This window comes from Camellia sinensis, chromosome 5 (assembly GCF_055761805.1).
Source record: "Camellia sinensis isolate YWXY chromosome 5, ASM5576180v1, whole genome shotgun sequence".
NCBI lineage: Eukaryota > Viridiplantae > Streptophyta > Magnoliopsida > Ericales > Theaceae > Camellia > Camellia sinensis.
In genome coordinates this window covers 131,902,932-131,921,698 of record NC_138965.1, presented here as the reverse complement: position 1 = coordinate 131,921,698, position 18,767 = coordinate 131,902,932, and the positions used below count along the sequence as shown (strand labels likewise).

Genomic DNA, 18,767 nt, shown 5'->3' with positions numbered 1-18,767 from the left:
TAAATTAATTTAGGTCTTGTTTGGAGACTAAACGTTTGAGTCAAAAAGTTCAAATGTCATTATAAATTATCATATCACTTTCTCTATTTTTTTGCACATATTTTTGTAAAAATTTAAAAAATTACTGAAATAGTATGCTCTCTATCTTAGGGAGTGTTCAGCATGTGCTAAAATAGTATATTATTTTATTTGGATTATATCACATCTCTACTATATCATTTCAAACTTAACTCATATTTTATATTTTTTTCATAAAAAGTTAAAAAATATATATATATTTAGATCATCCTAAATACCTCTTAATATCAAAACTGAGGTAATTGAAATTATAGATAGACATAAAAACCAAGGCTGTGTTTGGCTTAGGGCTAGAATCATAATTCCACCCTGATATGTGAACTCTCTATTTGGATATAGTTTTTAAAATTTGATTCCTACCCCACATTTCAAAACACATTTGACAACATGTTTGGTAACTAGAGAGTTTTTGAATTTTTAGGTTTAATCGGCCATCTGCCCAGACATCATCTCGAAGAGTTTTTCAATTTTTGGATCTACTTGATCGTCTGCCCAGACATCTTCCCAGACGTTCGATCGGTTGACCAGAATAGTGTTGTTGTTGTTGTTGTTGTTTTTTTTTTGTTTTTTGTTTTTTGTGGCAATTGCGGCCTGTTATTTGTAACAAAAAATTTATATTTGTTTTTGATATTTTTTAAATATAGAAATTATTATTTTTAGACCAAAATGAAAAATTATTTGGCCATTTATTTAATTTTTTTTAAAAAAATTGTCACAGTATTTTTTAAAAAATAAAAAAAAACATTTTTAAAAAGAGTGATTTTTTTGAATTTAATTTTAAAAAGAATTTAGTTACGAGTTTTGAATAGAATTTTCAATAGAGTTTTGAGTTGTGTGTTTAGTGATGAGTTGTAAGTTTTTAAATTAAGTTTTGAAAACTCATAATCAAACAATTTTTTTTATTTGAAAACTCATTTAAAAAATTCAAAACTTAATTCAAAATATTTTCAAAATTTAGGGATGGTTTGGGATGTTTTAAATAAATTTATTTTTTGATTTTTTATAAAAAAATATGTTAAAAAGTAAAGAAAGTAATTTGAAAAGTAGAGAGAAGATATTGATAGATGTGACCAAAATAAATGTATGTATGTTAAAAAAAATACATTTTTTTAGTGCATTGGGCCTTGTTTGGTTTGTGTTTCTAAAAAAATTTTGGGAAAAATTCTTTACAAATAAGTTTTCAAAAGTAATCAAACAAAACAAATTTTTTCAAATTTTTTTTCCAAAACTTGTTTGATTTACAAATTTTCCAAATAAATTTCTCTTTCATACACATCAAATCAATCATTTTTTTCCAAAACTCTCTCTCAAAATAATTTTTCAAAACATCTTTTGAAAAAAAATTAAACCAAACAAATTTTCTTACTTTTTATCTCAAAACATGTTTTTCAAATACAAACCAAACAAGGCCCAATCATGATTCAATAACTTACAAATTCAAAATATAAAATCATAATTCTAAAATTGAGCCAAATGATACAAAAAATACAAAGGGTATGTTTGGTTTGGATTTGTGGAGTGATTTTGGAAATTTTTTTAAAAAAAATTTGTTTGGTTTGTAAATTTTTCAAAATAATTTCCAAAATCACTTCCTCTCTCTTACTTATCAATCAATCACTTTTTCTCTCCCCTTTCTCCTTCTTAATCACTTTTTCTCTCACACACATCTACTCAATTATAACAAAATATCAAATTATTCTAAACTTCCAAATTTCAAAACTACTTTCAAAAAATTTCTAAACTTTCTCTTCAAAATAATTTTTAAAAACTTGTCTTTCAAAACCAAACCAAACATACCCAAAAACTATCACAATAATTTGTCCTTTTTTCTCTCGAATTCTCTCGTTCCCGCCTAACAAATTTCTCTTTCAAAATTCGCTCCATGTTCCATACATATATATATAGAGAGAGAGTGAGAGGGGGAGGGGGACAGAGAGAGATGGTATGCGGCAACACATTTGCGAAGACCATATGCTCAATCTGCTACGAAGATCTCAAACCCATCGTCGAAGACCTCCAATCCATCTCCATTTGCGGTCACGTCTTCCACGAGCTCTGGTCAGTCATCACTCATTCATATTTCACATATATATATACACACACACTCATTCACATTAATCGATTGAAAATTCTGTTATTTACCTTTGTAAAAACCCTAGCATTCAACAATGGTTCGAGTATTGTTCAAATGGGAAGAAGAAAAATTGTCCTGTATGCAAGCAGACCTGTTCGGAGGCCAATGTGGGTCGGCTTTATTTCCAGTCGGTTGGCGATTCTAACGGTTCCAGCCTCTCTCAGAAGCCGATCAATTGCGAAGAAGATCCAGAAGAGTTGCGCAGGGAAATTGAGAAATTGGAAGGCAAGATTTCTGGTCTTGGTTCGGCTTTAGAGCGTCATCAGAAAGATATCAAAGAACTCAGTAAGCAGGTAATTTGATTTATTTGCTATGTGTTTGGCTGCTTGTATAATGTAGGGAAAAAATTACAAAACTGGACTTTTAAAGAGCAACCAAAACCTTTGCTGACATGGGCATACTATATTTATAACTTGGGTTTGCTTATGTTTATTAGTAATTCAATTCCTTAGAAAAATTTTCTCTTTGCATTTGGTTGGAGGATTTGGGAGGGAAAAGGAAAAATGTAGGTGTAATATGAATAAAATATATATATATATATATATATATATATATATATATATATATATATATATATTTTATCTAGTTTCACACATTTTCCTTTTTTATTTTCACATTTCCTGAGTGGATTAATGTAGGTGGTGAAAATACAGGTGAAACTCATCTGGTGACATATCATTTTTCAATTTATGTATATTAACACACACATATAAGCATATAGTATATATACATTAAAAAAAATATCCAAAGAGGAAGGGAGAGGGGACTTGAGTTTACAAAATTTCATCACATTGATTCTTATGGTCAAAACACTCCATAATCTCCCTCACTATATTTCAAATTTCACATACAAATCTTCACTTACTTGGGAATCATGTTGGTTTTAGTAAAAGGTGAATCTTTGAGGAGTTTGCATGTGGGTGTATCTTAAATTGCACAGATAGATGACAATATAGACAGTGAAGAATTTAAAGCTTGCCCCTAGTTACTATGGACCCTTTCAAATTTTGCATAAGGCGGCAGGGTTGGTAGCTTATAAATTGGCATTGCCTCTCGTTTAAAAACCTGAAATTTGGGCCAAAGTGCTGCAATTGACAGCTCGCTACCATCTGTCAACAATGAAGGGGAATTTCAACCACAACCAGCGGCCATTCTGGATAGAAGGATGATTAAAGGGGGAAATCAAATTCTTACAAAAGTTCTCATGCAAGAGGATGCTGCCTGGAAATACTATTATGATATCCTCTAGAAGTTCCCATAAATTAAGATTTAGGTCAAGGCTTTTCAAATGGGGAAGGGAATGATACAAGCTGAAGCAATAAAGGTAGAGCAAAGCAGAGCTAGAGTTAGGTTGAGCTAGAACTGAGCTGAATCTGAGATAGCAAGAACTTAGTTGGGCCTTTCATCAAACTATATAGACATACAGTTGGTTAGGAATTGAGTTGGAGTTAGTATGTTGCAAGTGGTGTCTGCAAATGGAGGTTTTTGTTGAGGGAAGTAGTATATAAGATGTGGGTACCAAATTGTTATGAAGTCTTGTTAATGAATTGAAGTTGTTTTCTTCCATTTTTTTTTCTTCTATATTCTTTATTTTCCAGTGCTCTGTTTTCTTTCTCTTCTTGCCAAAAGTTCTTTTTGGTTCTTCTTCATTTCCACACTTTGATACACATCAGTACAGGAAGAAGATAAAGAAGAGAGAGAAAAACAAAATTAATTTGGTTCACATATTTTAGGCTTCACACGAGTGATGTGTGATTTGGTTAGTTATTTTTTGTATTCTTTGCATCATCTTGATATTTTTCTAATAAAGTTTGTTTTGAGAGAGACGTAAGACAAAATTTCTTTGTTGCTTTTAAAAATAGTTCATGTGAGAAATTGTAGGGGTGACGAGGGCCCCCTACTTGCCACTTTCTAGGTCGGTCCTGTTGAGTTGGCTACAGATTCTTCCATGTGAAGGAAAGTAGCAGCCAGCTACATGGTGGGGAAGCCATGAGTTGGCCATGAGGCCATGAGGCCATACCATGAGGCCATGAGGCCATGAAGCCTCAATCTGGAAAGCTACCGAAATGGGCTGGCAGCCAGCTCAATTACTCTAGCATTTGTAATCTCTATATATAGAGAAGTTAAGGAGAGTTGAAACACAGCTGAGAGGTGTGAGCTTAGAGAGCAAAGAGAGAGAGAATTACTGAGAGAGTTGTAATTCTTACCATTTTGTTCAATATAGTGAATCCGCTGCCCGTGGACGTAGGCGACCTGCCGAACCACGTTAAATCTTGTGTGTTATTGCTTGTTTGAGTTCCCTGGTGTGCCCCCGATCCTCAACAATTGGTATCAGAGCTCGGGTTGCGAAAAATCGAATTTTTCCCGAAAGTGCCCAGATTTCGAAGTACTCAAAATCCACTTTTGACCATACCAGGAGGAAGAACTCCCCGAGAGGAGTCCAGAACAGCAAAAACAGAGCCCAGAATCCTCCACACGCGCCCTCACGCGCTCTCTAAACAAAGCGCGTCAGCCCCAGTCGCACCACGCGCCACCACGCGCCGTTCAGGCAACCGGCGCGTGATCCCAGTCTCACCCACGCGCCACACGCGCGTCTCCAGGAAGAAGACGAGCCACGTGGCACCACGTCAGCGCCACGCCAGCACCGCGTCAGCGCCACGTCATCCGCCACGTCAGCGCCCCGTGTCCGACAGTCAGCCACGTGTCAGCCTGAGCCGCTGACCAAGCCGAGCCGTTGAGCCGGAGCCGCGTTGACTGCGCCGCCGATCCTCCGTTGACCGCGCCGTCTGCACCGTTGATCGAGCCGTTAACCAGCCGTTGACCGGAGAAATTATCCGGTGCATGTCAGCGCACCAGATTCTGCAGATCTGACCCGTCCAAAGTGTTTTTTGCCAGATCGGAGCCATTCGGAGTCCGTTTTTGACGATCCAATAGTGCTTCCCAACTATTTGGAGTATTCCGGACACATCTGTACGGTCAGTTTTTTGAATTGAAGTTTCTAAAAAATGGCAGAATCTAGAGCAACCGAGTCCGTAAGTAATTCAGCCAGTACAAGCACTTCTAGGCATTGGACCCCGGTGTCCCATGCCAAGTTCGAGGTAGAGAAGTTCGATGGAAGCATCAACTTCGGCATGTGGAGACGCGAAGTTAAGGATATGCTTGTCCAAATGAACTTGCACTTCACTCTGGGAGACAAACCAGATGACCTGGACGAGATAGAATGGGAGAGGGTGAATCTCCTGGCTTGCAGTTCCATCCGACTTTGCCTTGCAAAAGAGGAGAAGTATGCCTTTACAGAATATGATATTGCGAAGAAGCTTTGGAAGGCGCTGGAAGATAAGTTCATGACAAAGAGCATTGAGAATCGGCTCTACTTGAGGAAGAGGTTGTTTCGTTTCGACTACATTAAAGGTATTTCGATGAACGAACACCTAAATAATTTCAACAAAATTATTACGGATTTGAAGAATTTGGATGATGACGTTGGTGATGAAGACAAAGTACTGTTATTGTTAAATTCCTTGCCTTACTCGTATGATCATCTCACTACTACTTTACTGTACAGTAAAGAGAAGATCAAGTATATTGATGTTGCAAACGCCTTGGTGAACAATGAGTTCAGAAGGAAAGATAAGTCTGCAAACAGGGACTCAACATCCGAGGCATTAACAGTCAGAGGCAGAACAAATAACAGAAGAAATACAAGGCGAGGAAAGTCTCGCTCAAAATCCAGGGGGAAACCTTCAGACAAAAGACGTCTTGCAAAAGACGAGTGTGCAGCTTGTCACGAGAAGGGACATTGGGCAAAAGATTGTCCAAATAAAGACAAGACAGAAGAGAAGGTGAATATTGCACGAGATGGAGATAATGATGAAGGAGGAGCCTTCACAGTTTCATCATATGGCCAGTCGGATGAATGGATAATAGATTCCGGATGTTCATTCCATATGTGTCCTAACAAGCAGTGGTTCTCGAGCTTACGAGAGTTCGATGGAGGAGTTGTGCTGATGGGCAACGACCAAGCTTGCCAGACAAAGGGGATTGGAACAATTAAACTGAAGATCCATGATGGAACAATCAGAATTCTTGAAGATGTACGGTATGTACCAGATCTAACCAAGAATCTCATCTCAGTGGGAGTTTTAGACTCCAAAGGTTACAAAGTAACCATGGAAGGTGGAGTCCTTAAAGTTATTCGAGGAGCATTGGTTGCAATGAAAGGTACTCGACAGGGAAATTTATATTTCCTAGATGGCTCTACAGTCACAGGGAAAGTGGCTGTCTCCACCAGTTCCAGCTCAGAAGATGATGTATCAGGCACTTCCAAACTTTGGCACATGCGCCTAGGGCATGTCGGTGAGAAGGCTTTACAAGGGTTGGTAAAGCAAGGCCTGTTGAAAGGCGCCAAGACGGGGAAGCTTGAGTTCTGCGAGCATTGTGTATTGGGCAAGCAAACAAGAATCAAGTTTGGTACTGCAATTCACCGTACCAAAGGGATTCTAGATTACGTCCACACCGACGTATGGGGTCCTTCCAAGACTGCTTCGTTGGGAGGTAAACACTACTTTGTGTCGTTCATTGATGATTTCTCTAGAAGAGTTTGGATTTATACAATGAAACACAAAGATGAAGTCTTAGACATCTTTCTTACGTGGAAGAAGATGATTGAGACCCAGACAGGCAGACGGATCAAGAAGCTCAGATCTGACAATGGTGGAGAATATACATCAGATCCCTTCTTTGAGGTTTGCCAGAATGCAGGGATAGTAAGACATTTCACAGTTCCTGGAACACCGCAGCAGAATGGAGTTGCAGAACGCATGAACCGCACTTTGGTGGAGAAAGTCCGGTGTATGCTGTCACAGTCTGGATTGAGCAAGGCATTTTGGGGCGAGACATTGAACTATGCTCGTCATCTTGTCAACAGACTACCTACTGCAGCATTAGATGGGAAGACTCCCATGGAGGTATGGTCAGGAGTCCCAGTTACTGATTATGATCAGTTACGTATCTTTGGATGTCCAGCATATTTTCATGTTACAGAATCTAAGTTGGATCCAAGAGCCAAGAAAGCCATCTTCTTGGGCTTCGGTGACGGTGTCAAGGGATACAGACTGTGGTGCCCTGAATCAAAGAAAGTTCTCATCAGAAGAGACGTTACCTTTGATGAGTCTGTAATGCTGAAGCAACCAGATCCTCAACAGAATGAAGAAGCATTGAAGAAGTCAGTGCAGGTGGAGTTTGAGACTCCAGCAAAGACTAGTCAACCAATCAACCATCCTGAAGAAGTCTCAGAGGATAGCTCTGAAGAGAGTTCAGATGAAAATGAAGATCCAGAGGCTCCGCAACAATCAGAACCCATTGCAATCAGGAAAGGAAAAAGGGTTACTAAGAAACCCAGTTGGATGACCGATATGGTAGCCTATGCACTTCCAATCATTGAAGACAATATTCCTTACACTTTCAAAGAAGCTGTGCATAATGCAGAAAGTGTCAAATGGAAGGAGGCTATGGATGAAGAGATCGGGTCACTTCACAAGAACCAGACTTGGGAGTTGGTGCAACTTCCAAAAGGCAAGAAAGCAATTGGGTGTAAGTGGGTTTACACCAAGAAGGAAGGCATTCCAGGCAGAGACAACATCAGATTCAAAGCTAGATTGGTAGCTAAAGGCTATGCTCAGAAGGAAGGAATAGACTACAATGAGGTATTCTCACCTGTTGTGAAGCACACGTCTATTCGCATCTTGTTAGCTTTGGTTGCACAGTTTGATCTCGAGCTCGCCCAACTCGACGTCAAAATTGCCTTCTTACATGGAGATCTTGAAGAGGAGATATACATGTCCCAGCCAGATGGTTTCAAAATTGCTGGAAAAGAGAATTGGGCCTGTAAGCTGAACAAATCGTTGTACGGATTGAAGCAATCCCCGAGAGAATGGTACAAGCGATTTGATCGGTTCATGCTGGAGACAGAATACACAAGAAGTCAATTTGATCATTGTGTATATTTTCGTAAGCTTCCCGACGGTTCCTTCATCTATTTGCTCTTATATGTAGATGATATGCTGATTGCATCTACGAGCAAGGTGGAGATTGACAAACTCAAGGCACAGTTAGCAAGGGAGTTTGACATGAAGGATTTGGGAGAAGCAAAGAAAGTTCTTGGCATGGAGATCAAGAGAGACAGGAAGAAGGGCACAGTTTGTCTGACACAAACCCAGTATCTGAAAAAGGTGTTAGACAGATTTGGCATCAATGGGAAAACCAAAGCTGTAAGTACACCATTGGCCCCTCATTTCAAGCTTAGTGCTTCGTTGTCTCCACGCACAGAAGAAGAACGGAAGCATATGGCACAGGTTCCATATGCAAATGCAGTTGGTGTATTAATGTATGCTATGATTTGTACACGGCCTGACATCTCGCATGCTGTGAGTATGGTAAGCAGGTATATGCATGATCCAGGAAAAAATCACTGGCAGGCAGTGAAATGGATCCTAAGGTACATACATGGCACGGTCAATCTGGGATTGAAGTTCGAGAGAGATAACCGACTCGGGCAGAATTTGGAAGGATATGTGGACTCAGATTATGCTGGTGACTTAGACAAACGCCGGTCAACAACAGGGTATTTATTTACGCTTGCTAAAGGGCCGGTAAGTTGGAGGTCAACGCTTCAGTCAACGGTGGCTTTATCTACTACAGAGGCAGAGTACATGGCAGTGACGGAAGCCTTTAAAGAAGCTATTTGGCTACATGGGTTGATTGAAGACTTGGGAATTGTTCAGAAGCACGTTGAGGTGTTTTGTGACAGTCAGAGTGCCATTTGTTTGGCAAAGAACCAGGTTCATCATGCCCGCACCAAGCACATTGATGTCCGTTTCCATTTCATCCGAGAAATTGTGAATGAAGGGGATATTCTGCTTCAAAAGATTGGTGCTGCAGATAATCCGGCCGATATGCTCACAAAGGTAGTTTCTGGGATCAAGTTCCAACATTGTTTGGACTTGGTCAACATCTCTCGGAACTAAGCACCTTCGGGGTGCATGGCAGTGTTGATCGATCACTATGTTGGATAAGAGAATCCTTGCCAAGGTGGAGATTTGTTGAGTTGGCTACAGATTCTTCCATGTGAAGGAAAGTAGCAGCCAGCTACATGGTGGGGAAGCCATGAGTTGGCCATGAGGCCATGAGGCCATACCATGAGGCCATGAGGCCATGAAGCCTCAATCTGGAAAGCCACCGAAATGGGCTGGCAGCCAGCTCAATTACTCTAGCATTTGTAATCTCTATATATAGAGAAGCTAAGGAGAGTTGAAACACAGCTGAGAGGTGTGAGCTTAGAGAGCAAAGAGAGAGAGAATTACTGAGAGAGTTGTAATTCTTACCATTTTGTTCAATATAGTGAATCCGCTGCCCGTGGACGTAGGCGACCTGCCGAACCACGTTAAATCTTGTGTGTTATTGCTTGTTTGAGTTCCCTGGTGTGCCCTCGATCCTCAACAGGTCCATATTATAAATTTAATTTGAAAGCAATTGTTATTCAATTTGGCTTCACTAACTAACTATGCGTAATTTAGTTGTTCTTGATTCTTATATAATCTGATTTGACTATGGAAATTTCTGTATCAGGTGTGTTTTAGCAAGGAGCAAGCCAAGAAAGAAGCAGAATTGAAGAATGAAGCTTTGCGACAAAAAGCATCTATTCAACAATCACTTCATTTTAAGTCAGAGGTATACAAATGCTTCCAGTTTATTCAATGTGTTTTACATATATCTCAAACAACCCTCATTGCCCCATATTCAGTAAATATCCATGTTGCAGTATAATTAAGTTGAATCTTTCTCATTTTGCTTCTTGTGCTATAGCAACTTGATAGATCAACTTTGGAGTGCACAAAGCTGCAGGAAAGGAATATGGCCTTGGCCAAAGAGCTTGCAACACTCAAGCTGTAAGTGCCTTTGTACCAGTGGCAGAGAAAGCCATTTATTTTTTTGCTCTCTATATGTAACTAATTATTATTATTTGGTTTAAATTTAGGTCCTTTGATTTGGACTTGACACAAGAAGAGGCTCTGAAACTTGCTTCTTTAGGTAATGAGGCGAACACCAAAGGCACAATAGACATTTTGAACAAGACACTGGCTATTCGCAAGAAGTAGGTCTCTCTCTCTCCCCCCTTTTTCTTTTTCATTTTTCTTAATCATATTGTTGTTATTTAAAATTCTGGATGGTCTCCTTTTCTCTCCTGTTTAGTTTTAGGCTTGACTGTTTTCAGGTTGAAACAATAAACAAGCTAGACTGTTTCAACACCATATCAAACGTTGGCATGTAGATAGCAAACATCCCCTTTTTATCTCTTTTATCACATAACTGTTGTTAATATTATGTTTATTAGAAAGGAATTATGAATTGGAACATTTACCATATCAATTTCACGCATTGAGGTGTCAGTATGCAATCTAAGTGTTTGAAGCGAGAGATAAACAATAATGGTCAAATGAATCATTTGCTCTCAACAGGAGCATAAAAATAAAATTGGCATAGTACCAAAACAATATTTGCTGGAAAATTTAATACCAAAACAACGATGATTAGCCAGCTGTGTCCAGTTGAAACATACAGATAACACAGTTAGCTGACAACTATATTTGTTCTTAACTGGATGCTTAGCTCTTTTATGAATATAAAAAGTGAAAGGAAGGCAGTTTCTAACCAATTAAAAAATGACTACTAAAATGTCAATCCAAGAGTTTCTCCACATTTGATTGATAAATTGATTTTAGTATCAGCTTTATTCCATATTTTTGGGTTAATATATTGGGGGTAGACCAAAGGTTTGGCATAAATTTCTATTCCGAAATCTAGGGCTGCATCTATATGTTCCATAGTTTGTGCATCATCCCATTTTTTGGGGGTGCTTTCATGGAAGTTTTGGTTGCAGTGACATGTCATGAGAGCTATAATTGATTTTTTGTCCAAATGTGTATGTGTGCTTCTGTTTACTGTTGGGGACAGAATGTTAGCTTAACCATACCAAAATTGTCTGGCATAATTGTGGATTTGGTGGTGGCATGTCAGACCTATTAGTAATTGTAGAAATTTAATGTATAAAGAGAAATAAAGAATTGTATTATTGATTCATATATTGTTATGTTTACAATGATTCTTATATGTAGAAGAGAAGAATAGGTAGTAGGTGGAGTAGGTGAAGTGGGTGGAGTAGGTGAAGTGGGTGGAGTAGGTGTAGTGGAGTAGGTGAAGTGGGTGAAGTAGGTGATAGGTTTTAACAGCCCCCCGCAAACTCAAGGGGGATAGGAACTAACCAACTTGAGTTTGGAGAGAGTAACAAAACAAGAAAATAGATTAATACATAAAATAAAAGAGGATAGGAGACACTGTATGGTCGTGTCAGACCGTTGGTGAAGACACTGTATGGTGGTGTCATAACGTTGTAGAGGACACTGGATGGCGGTGTCAGACCGATGTAGAAGACAGTTTATGGGGTCATGTCGGACCGTTGTAGCAGACAATGTTGTGACAAGAGTCTTGCTGGACCCTTGTAGAAACGAACCGGAATCAATATCGGGACAGTTTACAGAGTCTTGTCGGACCCATGAAGGAGCTAATCGGAATCAATGTCGGGACAGTTTACAGAGTCTTGTCGGACCCATGAAGGAGCTAACCAGAATCAATGTCGGGACAGTTTACAGAGTCTTGTCGGACCCATAAAAAGTCGCACCCTCAAAAGGTGTGCCCAATCTTTCAAAAGGCGTGCCATCAAAAGGCTTGCCCAATCCATAAAAAGACGTGCCATCAAAAGGTGAGCCCAAGTCATAAAAAGGTGTGCCGGACATGATGGCGAGGCGCGTCACCACATTGGCTTGCGCGCCCGTTTTGTCGTCTGGCGTCAAGTGGCGCGCGATGCGCGTGTCTGCCTTGGCTATTTAACCAAGACGGAGGCTGAGACAAAAAAACTTGCGAAAATCCTTTGAAGAAAACCTCTTCCGTTTATGAGAAAGAGATTCTGGAACACTCTGTTGCCCAGAAAATGGCCTCGTCTTCCCGTTCAGCTACCCAGAATATGGCCTCTTCGTCCCGTGGTCTGCTCACTCTCTTTCCCGACCTCAACGAGTCAACAAGAGAGATAACTGGTGCGGTGGCTAGTGAACCTCAACCAAGCGCCTCTGGTTTTGCTCCGTTGAACTTTCCGATGCGGTCGGTGGAGCAAAAAATGGCGGTGCAAACTGATATTGAGGCCAATCAGTATACTTTGAAGTCATGTGTGGAGACCATGACGGCGGTCACAAACTTGTCGCACCGGCTGCAGAGTAGGACAAATGAGGTGGAGCAGTTAAACGCCCAACTGGCTCTGCTCCAGCGCATGTATAAGGATGCGCGAGCAGAGATAAGTGTGCTAAAGGCGGAAAATAAGGAGCTGAAGCGGAAGGCCACTGTGATGTTCCGATTTGGAGGTCCGCCATATGCGGCAGTGGAGGAGTATGGGGGAGTGAACGTGTTCGGCGGCGTGGGAAACAAGGAGGCAGCACCGTCAAGGACCGCCCAGGACGAAGGCAAGAAGAAAAGACCGGCGGAAGAGGCGAAGAAATGAGGTCGGTGGATGACCGTCTGCAGAAAAAGAAAACAAATCTTTTGTTTGTGGGTGTTGGATTTGTTTTGTTTGTTTGTTTGTTTTTGTTTTTGTTTTTTTTTTGTGTGTAAAATGGTGATCGAGGTTGATCCCTGAAATAAATAAAATATGGGTTGTTATGCAAATCCAAATGGCTTGAAGGTACAAGACTGAGCAGAAAAATGAGATGGAATGAATAGAAGTTTTTTTTTTTTTTTTTTTTTTTTAATAGAAAAGAGAAGATAAAATAAAATAAATAAAATTGAGTTTTTGTCAAAACAAAGATGTGGATGATGGGTTGACAAGTAGACTGGTTTTGGTTCTGTTTTAAGAAAAAGAAAAATAAAATAATAAAAAGAAAGTTGGGTGTAGTGATGGTGGTGTGCATGTGTTTTAAGCTTTAGCTCTAGGCTCTCCTTTTCTCCCTCACGAGAGAGAGAGAACTTATGATTATAAATTGCTATTGCTAGTGGTAGGGCCCACCAGCACTATTCACTTCAAAATGGTGGAATGATGATAGAGAGAGAGTGGGCTACATGATGAAGAGAGAGGGATGTCGTGCATGTGTGTGTATCTGGGTTGTGCGGTGAGTGTGTGCCCATGTGCATAGGTCTGCCGAGAGGGAGAGGTTGAGGTAAAAATATTAAAAAAATGTTTTCCTCATAAGAAAAAGAAGATCTGCCTCATCAAGAACAAGTATTGAAAGTGAATTCTGGACAGATGTCGGGTTGAGCACACCTTTCGACAAGCATGTTTTTATGCAAGTCGGGGTGGAAACCAGAATAGCAAAGATCATTTGTCAATTTTGACAATAGCCTCTTCATGTTCATCTTCAAGTTTTCCTAGCATTGCCTCCATCATCCGATATTCTTTAATGAACATCTACAGACGTTCTTCAAAGAGGACAAAAACATCTGCCGGGGCCTTGCTCCTTGATCCCAAGCCTAGATCAATTATAGAGACAAAAACATAGTTGGTGGAGAGCCAAAAAACAACCAAGATGAGAGCCGAGAGAGAGAGCCGAGAGAGACAGACAGCCCATGCCCGAGAGAGGGGCTACGGCAGTGGCTGAGATGGAGGAAGCTCCTTATTCTATGCCATGGTGGTTGCTTGATGAAGAAGAATCAGGGGCTGAGAGAGAGAGGGAGATCGAGTTGCGGGAGATGCTGCTGCTGCCATTGATAAAAGACCACGCTCATCATGCTTTAGCTTGGATGATGGTTCATCTGGAAACTGAGAGAGTGACAGCTTCCGCTAACTCCGAATCAAAAACAGCGGGAGAGAAGGTATGTGTAGAGGTCCTAGCGGATTAGATTGAGGTCCGGCGGGCGGCCAAGGTGAGGTTGCCGCCCGCCGGTGAAGCGAAAATACTAGGTTCTAAACCAGTTCTGATACCATGTAGAAATTTAATGTATAAAGAAAAATAAAGAATTGTATTATTGATTCATATATTGTTATGTTTACAATGATTCCTATATATAGAAGAGAAGAATAGGTAGTAGGTGGAGTAGGTGAAGTGGAGTAGGTGAAGTGGGTGGAGTAGGTGTAGTGGAGTGGGTGAAGTAGGTGATAGGTTTTAACAGTAATGTACTAATGTATCACTTGTATTTTGCTACTTTGCAAGTTTCATTGTCTTTTGCTTTTAATAGGCATGTAATTCATGGATGATGCATGGCTTTCGACAGGTCTTACATAGAATTGATGGAGAAATGCAAGGATTTAGGAAAAGAGGCCCGTTCACTTCGTAAATCTGAGAAGGCAAAAGAAGAGAAGATAAAGGAACTAAAGGTAAATTCATTATGACTCCAATAAGTGAATCTGACATGGTTAATGACTCAGAAGATATTCTAATTTGTGAACTTTATCAGACAAGGATACAAGAACTGGAGACATCTGCTGAAGTAAGAGATAATGACGTTTTGAGGGCTTTAAAAACTTCCAAGAAAACTACCCATGAAGGGAATATACTGAATGATGTCCACTGGAATTCCAACTCTTCATCCATCAAGAAGTGTTTTGACTATCAAATGGACAAACCTACTGAGCAGAAAAATAATTTGGATCAAAATGGAAACATGATGGGTGATTTATTTTGTCCTAGGAAAATAGAGAAGTTCAAGCCTTCCAAGGATATGGGTATAACGAATACTAAAGATGAAAGACGTAGCACTGCCCTTGATAAAGGTTCCTACTTTCTTATAGATGAGAATGAATCAGAAATGTCTACCGTCATGCATGAATTTTCACAACCCAATTGTTTGTCAAGGCGAGAGGCTGTTTTGGATACAAAAGCTGATGCTGTAGTGCATGGACCATGTAACAAGGATGCTGTTTCGGGCTCAAGGAGTGATGGTAAGGTCGATATGACCAAAACTTCATCTGCTGCTATGGATGAGGATGTGTTGCTTCTTGATGACATCAAGCAAGTTCAATCCTTTCTTCACATTGAAAAAGAGACACCATGTCCAGTTCTGATTCCCCAAGCTGGTATTCTCCCTAATAACGTAATGGTTTTTCCTAAGAAGCACAGACACGGACACACGACACGACACAGACAAGCTGACACAAAATGTTTTGAAAAATAAGGGCATGGCATGGGGGACACTTTCAAAATATAAAAATTTGTATATTTATTATATGTTATAGGGATTAATATTACTCCTATATATGAATATTTAAATAAAGATAATAATTTTTGAAGTCTAAAGGAGGAGAATAAGTATAAATTTATATTAATTTTGTTTTATTATTGGGTTATAAGTTATTTTATTCAAATTTATAATGTGTTTCTTATGTGTCTAATGTTAGGAAGTGTTGTGTCAAACACAATTCATTACCTCTTAGAAGTGTCGTGCTTCTTAGGGTTTTGCCATCTTGTAAGTATAAATTTGGTTTGAAGAGATTTATGTATCTTCGCCAGAGGAAACTGACATTCTAATTTTTTTATTTGTTTATTTTATTTAAAATTCAACTTCAAAATCTTCAGATATTTGCTTTTCTGGTGGGTTGTTGGGTCCTGATGGAACAACTAGGCATTTGGGGAAATGGTGCAAGCGCACGCAGGGCAAGGGATCAGCTGTGACAAGTAGTGGTACTTTAATTAGTGTTGGAGCTGATGGTAGAGGTGGTAAAATCAAAGTTCTAAGATCTCTGAATCAGTCATCATTGGTGGGTTTTTCTTCTTTAATTCTAATTAAACAGTCTTTAACATTGACTTTTAATTGGGGCCCTTGTAGTTGAACCTTCTAATTGATTTGAGTACCTGTTCTTATCAGTAATTTTATACTTGCTCTTCCTAGTGCATTCAGTATCTATCCAAGTATACTTGAACGCTAGTTTTGGCTACAGTTTGTTACTTGCAGTTGTTAGCAAGTTCCTGATTTTGGTGAGACACTAGTTGGCCTATTTGGTTGTATTCATTTACTATTTTCTGTTTTCATTTTCCAGAAAATACAGAAAACTTTGACAGACTATTTGATTTTTTTTTAAAACCCAGTTTTTAGGAAACATCAAAAAGTTTTATTTTATATTTTTTGAAAATTGTTTTGGCACAAAAATGAAAACACGTTGTGTTTATGAACTTCTCATTGTTTTTGTTTCCAAAAACAAGAAAAACTGTTTGGTTTTGTGTTCATTTTCTGTTTTCATTTTCCAGAAAACATAGAAGACTTGTTTGGCAAATTTGTTTTTGAAAGTTATTTTCTGGAATTTTTTGAAAACAACGCTCTTTTTAGAACTTATCAAAAAGCTGTTATTGAATCTTCTAAAATTGTTTTGCACAAAAGTGAAAACTATGTGTTTGAACTTTTCATTGTTTTTGTTTCGAAAAACGAGAAAAACCAAAATGGGAAAAATGATAACACCACCAAATGGCCAAACAGGTTCTTGTGTACTCAACTGTGAACTCTCTTTGCAGTTCTTTATTCATATTTTTCATTTCTAGCTCTTGGTGCTTCAAGTTCAAAGTCGCATTTTTGTACAAAATAGAGGAAATGTATTTTCATTTGTTGTTTCTAATAACTCTTTTGGTGTAGGATGGTAGGGAAACTTCAACTTTGGCAAAGAGATGCAAGTATGGAGCTAAAACAAGTAGTTTGCAGTCTCGGGGATGCTTGCAGATGGAACACTTCTTTGGAAAGGCAGGTCAATAATCAGATCTACAAGGTGTGAACATATAATGCATTTTCCAGGTCTCAATATGTTGTGGAAAGATGAGAAAGTTTGTTGTTGCTCATTGATCTAGCCATGTTTGTCGAAAGGAAAAAAAATGTAACATTGTTTATATTTGATCCTTCATTGTGAGTGGTCTAAAATGCAAAAAGCTCCGACTGTAGAGTTAACTGCCTCTCCAGTACTCTCAGATTCATTTGTTGTATGCATATTGTTCCTTCCAACTTCCAAATGCATTCTTTGGATGCTCTTAATCATGGTTTTAAATAACATTATTGGAATATGTATAGGGATCAATGATACGGGCACATGCCGGATAATATCAATTGATATATTGATGATTAATAATATTGAAAGTCCAAAATTTTGTTATGTAATGGCAAATATATCAATGGACAACTTGGTTTTGATATCACTTATTGAATTAAGTTTCACCATCTCTTAAAATCAGTTAGTGTTGGATTTATCAAAAAAATAAAAAAAAAAAATAAAAAAAATCAATTAGTGTTGGTTAGGAAGAGCTTCACTTTTATTTTTTGGGCAATTGACATTGTGTCTTGTGAGTTTTGTTAGGTTTTTGTAATTGGTAATTTCGTTTGACAAATTTTTTTTAAGTTATAATTTTATTCGTTCTTTTGTTTCAGTGAGGCTATGAGTGTTTAGATGTGAATTCAATTTGAATTCTGTTTTATAGAGGAGTTTGTGATCTTAATCATTTTATGTTTGTCATTTCGCTAATTATGTATAGGAATTGAGCTGTCTAGTCAGCTCGTGGTGGTCCAGAGGGTAACGCTCTCGAAGCAAAATGCAAAAATACAGTCGAAATTGTTTGATTGCTCGAGCGGTCATTTGTGCGCTCAAGCAAAGAAAATGATCATTCAATACTTTTGCAAAGCTTTTGAACTTTTGGGTAGAAAGTTTTACCGCTTGAGTGGTGAAAGTTATGTTCGAGCGGTTAGCCTATATATTTCGCATCGTCTTTAGTCATATCAGTCGAGTGGTGAAATGTGCACTCGAGCGGTCTTTGCGATTCAATTTACTATAAAGTGTACAGTTTGTTGTTTTCAAGGTTTGAGTCGTTTAGATTTTCAGAGATGAAGAAAAAATAAAAAGTGTTTTATATTGAAGGCTAGTTTATATGAGTTTTCTTGGTGTATATAAGGTGATCGATTGATCAATGAATTTTAGATTGTCGAACATCAATGGTTGTTATTATTGTTTTATTTACAAAAGATAGTTGTTTTTCAGTGGATTTTGAGAAACTTGAGCTTGAAGTTTTGGTGGATTCTGGAGTAACTCATCGTCGTGATTTGACACCAGCGTTGTGAATTTAACGTTGGACAAGACAACTCCGAGGTGAAGACGTGGTGGAAGAGGCACATCGGGATTGGTTTAATTTGAGTGCGAATTTGCTAGATAATTAAGAGTACACTTGTGTAATTTTTTTTTCTTTTTAGTGGATTGTTTTGTGGCCTTGGCCTGTGTTTTTCTTATCACAATTGGAGGTGTTTTAATTGTGATTTTTGCATGTTAAATTGTTGTGTTAATTTGTCTTTAATTGTTTGATTAGAATTATTATTTATTATTTAAAAATTAAAATATAATCACAAATTAATAGCTCAAGAATTTTTAAATATTTAAAATAGTTGCATAGAGCGGTATTATATATCAACAAAAGTAAATAAAAAAGTGCATCCTCTATTTCACCTTACCACTGTAGTTAGCGTGTATTTTAATTATACTTTTGATAATTTGGAGAGT

General features: G+C 38.5%; 1 protein-coding gene across 3 annotated transcripts; it reads left to right on the top strand.

The window, feature by feature from the left end:
* Positions 1-1,886: 1,886 nt before the first annotated feature.
* LOC114261860 (uncharacterized) lies at positions 1,887-18,564 on the top strand. Of its 3 annotated transcripts, none has more exons than XM_028202172.2 (10): positions 1,887-2,136; positions 2,238-2,505; positions 9,839-9,940; positions 10,076-10,158; positions 10,248-10,364; positions 14,522-14,624; positions 14,705-15,323; positions 15,823-16,004; positions 16,871-17,000; positions 18,255-18,564. In XM_028202172.2, exons 1-9 carry the CDS (start codon positions 1,961-1,963, stop codon positions 16,985-16,987), a joined length of 1,767 nt encoding a protein of 588 aa, XP_028057973.2. In that variant the 5' UTR covers positions 1,887-1,960; the 3' UTR covers positions 16,988-17,000; positions 18,255-18,564. The 3 variants fall into 3 exon arrangements, with proteins under 3 accessions (XP_028057973.2, XP_082725933.1, XP_028057972.2); XM_082869807.1 differs by lacking the exon at positions 18,255-18,564 and adding an exon at positions 17,755-17,773; XM_028202171.2 differs by lacking the exon at positions 18,255-18,564 and having other exon boundaries at positions 16,871-17,297.
* Positions 18,565-18,767: the final 203 nt, after the last annotated feature.

What these genes read in the sequence shown, in the direction of transcription:
- LOC114261860 (XM_028202172.2), top strand. Translation starts at nt 1,961, where the DNA reads ATGTTCCATACATATATATATAGAGAGAGAGTGAGAGGGGGAGGGGGA. An exon ending in TCAAAGAACTCAGTAAGCAG is followed by an intron (nt 2,506 to 9,838) that starts GTAATTTGATTT and finishes TTTCTGTATCAG; the next exon opens with GTGTGTTTTAGCAAGGAGCA. An exon ending in AGAAGATAAAGGAACTAAAG is followed by an intron (nt 14,625 to 14,704) that starts GTAAATTCATTA and finishes GAACTTTATCAG; the next exon opens with ACAAGGATACAAGAACTGGA.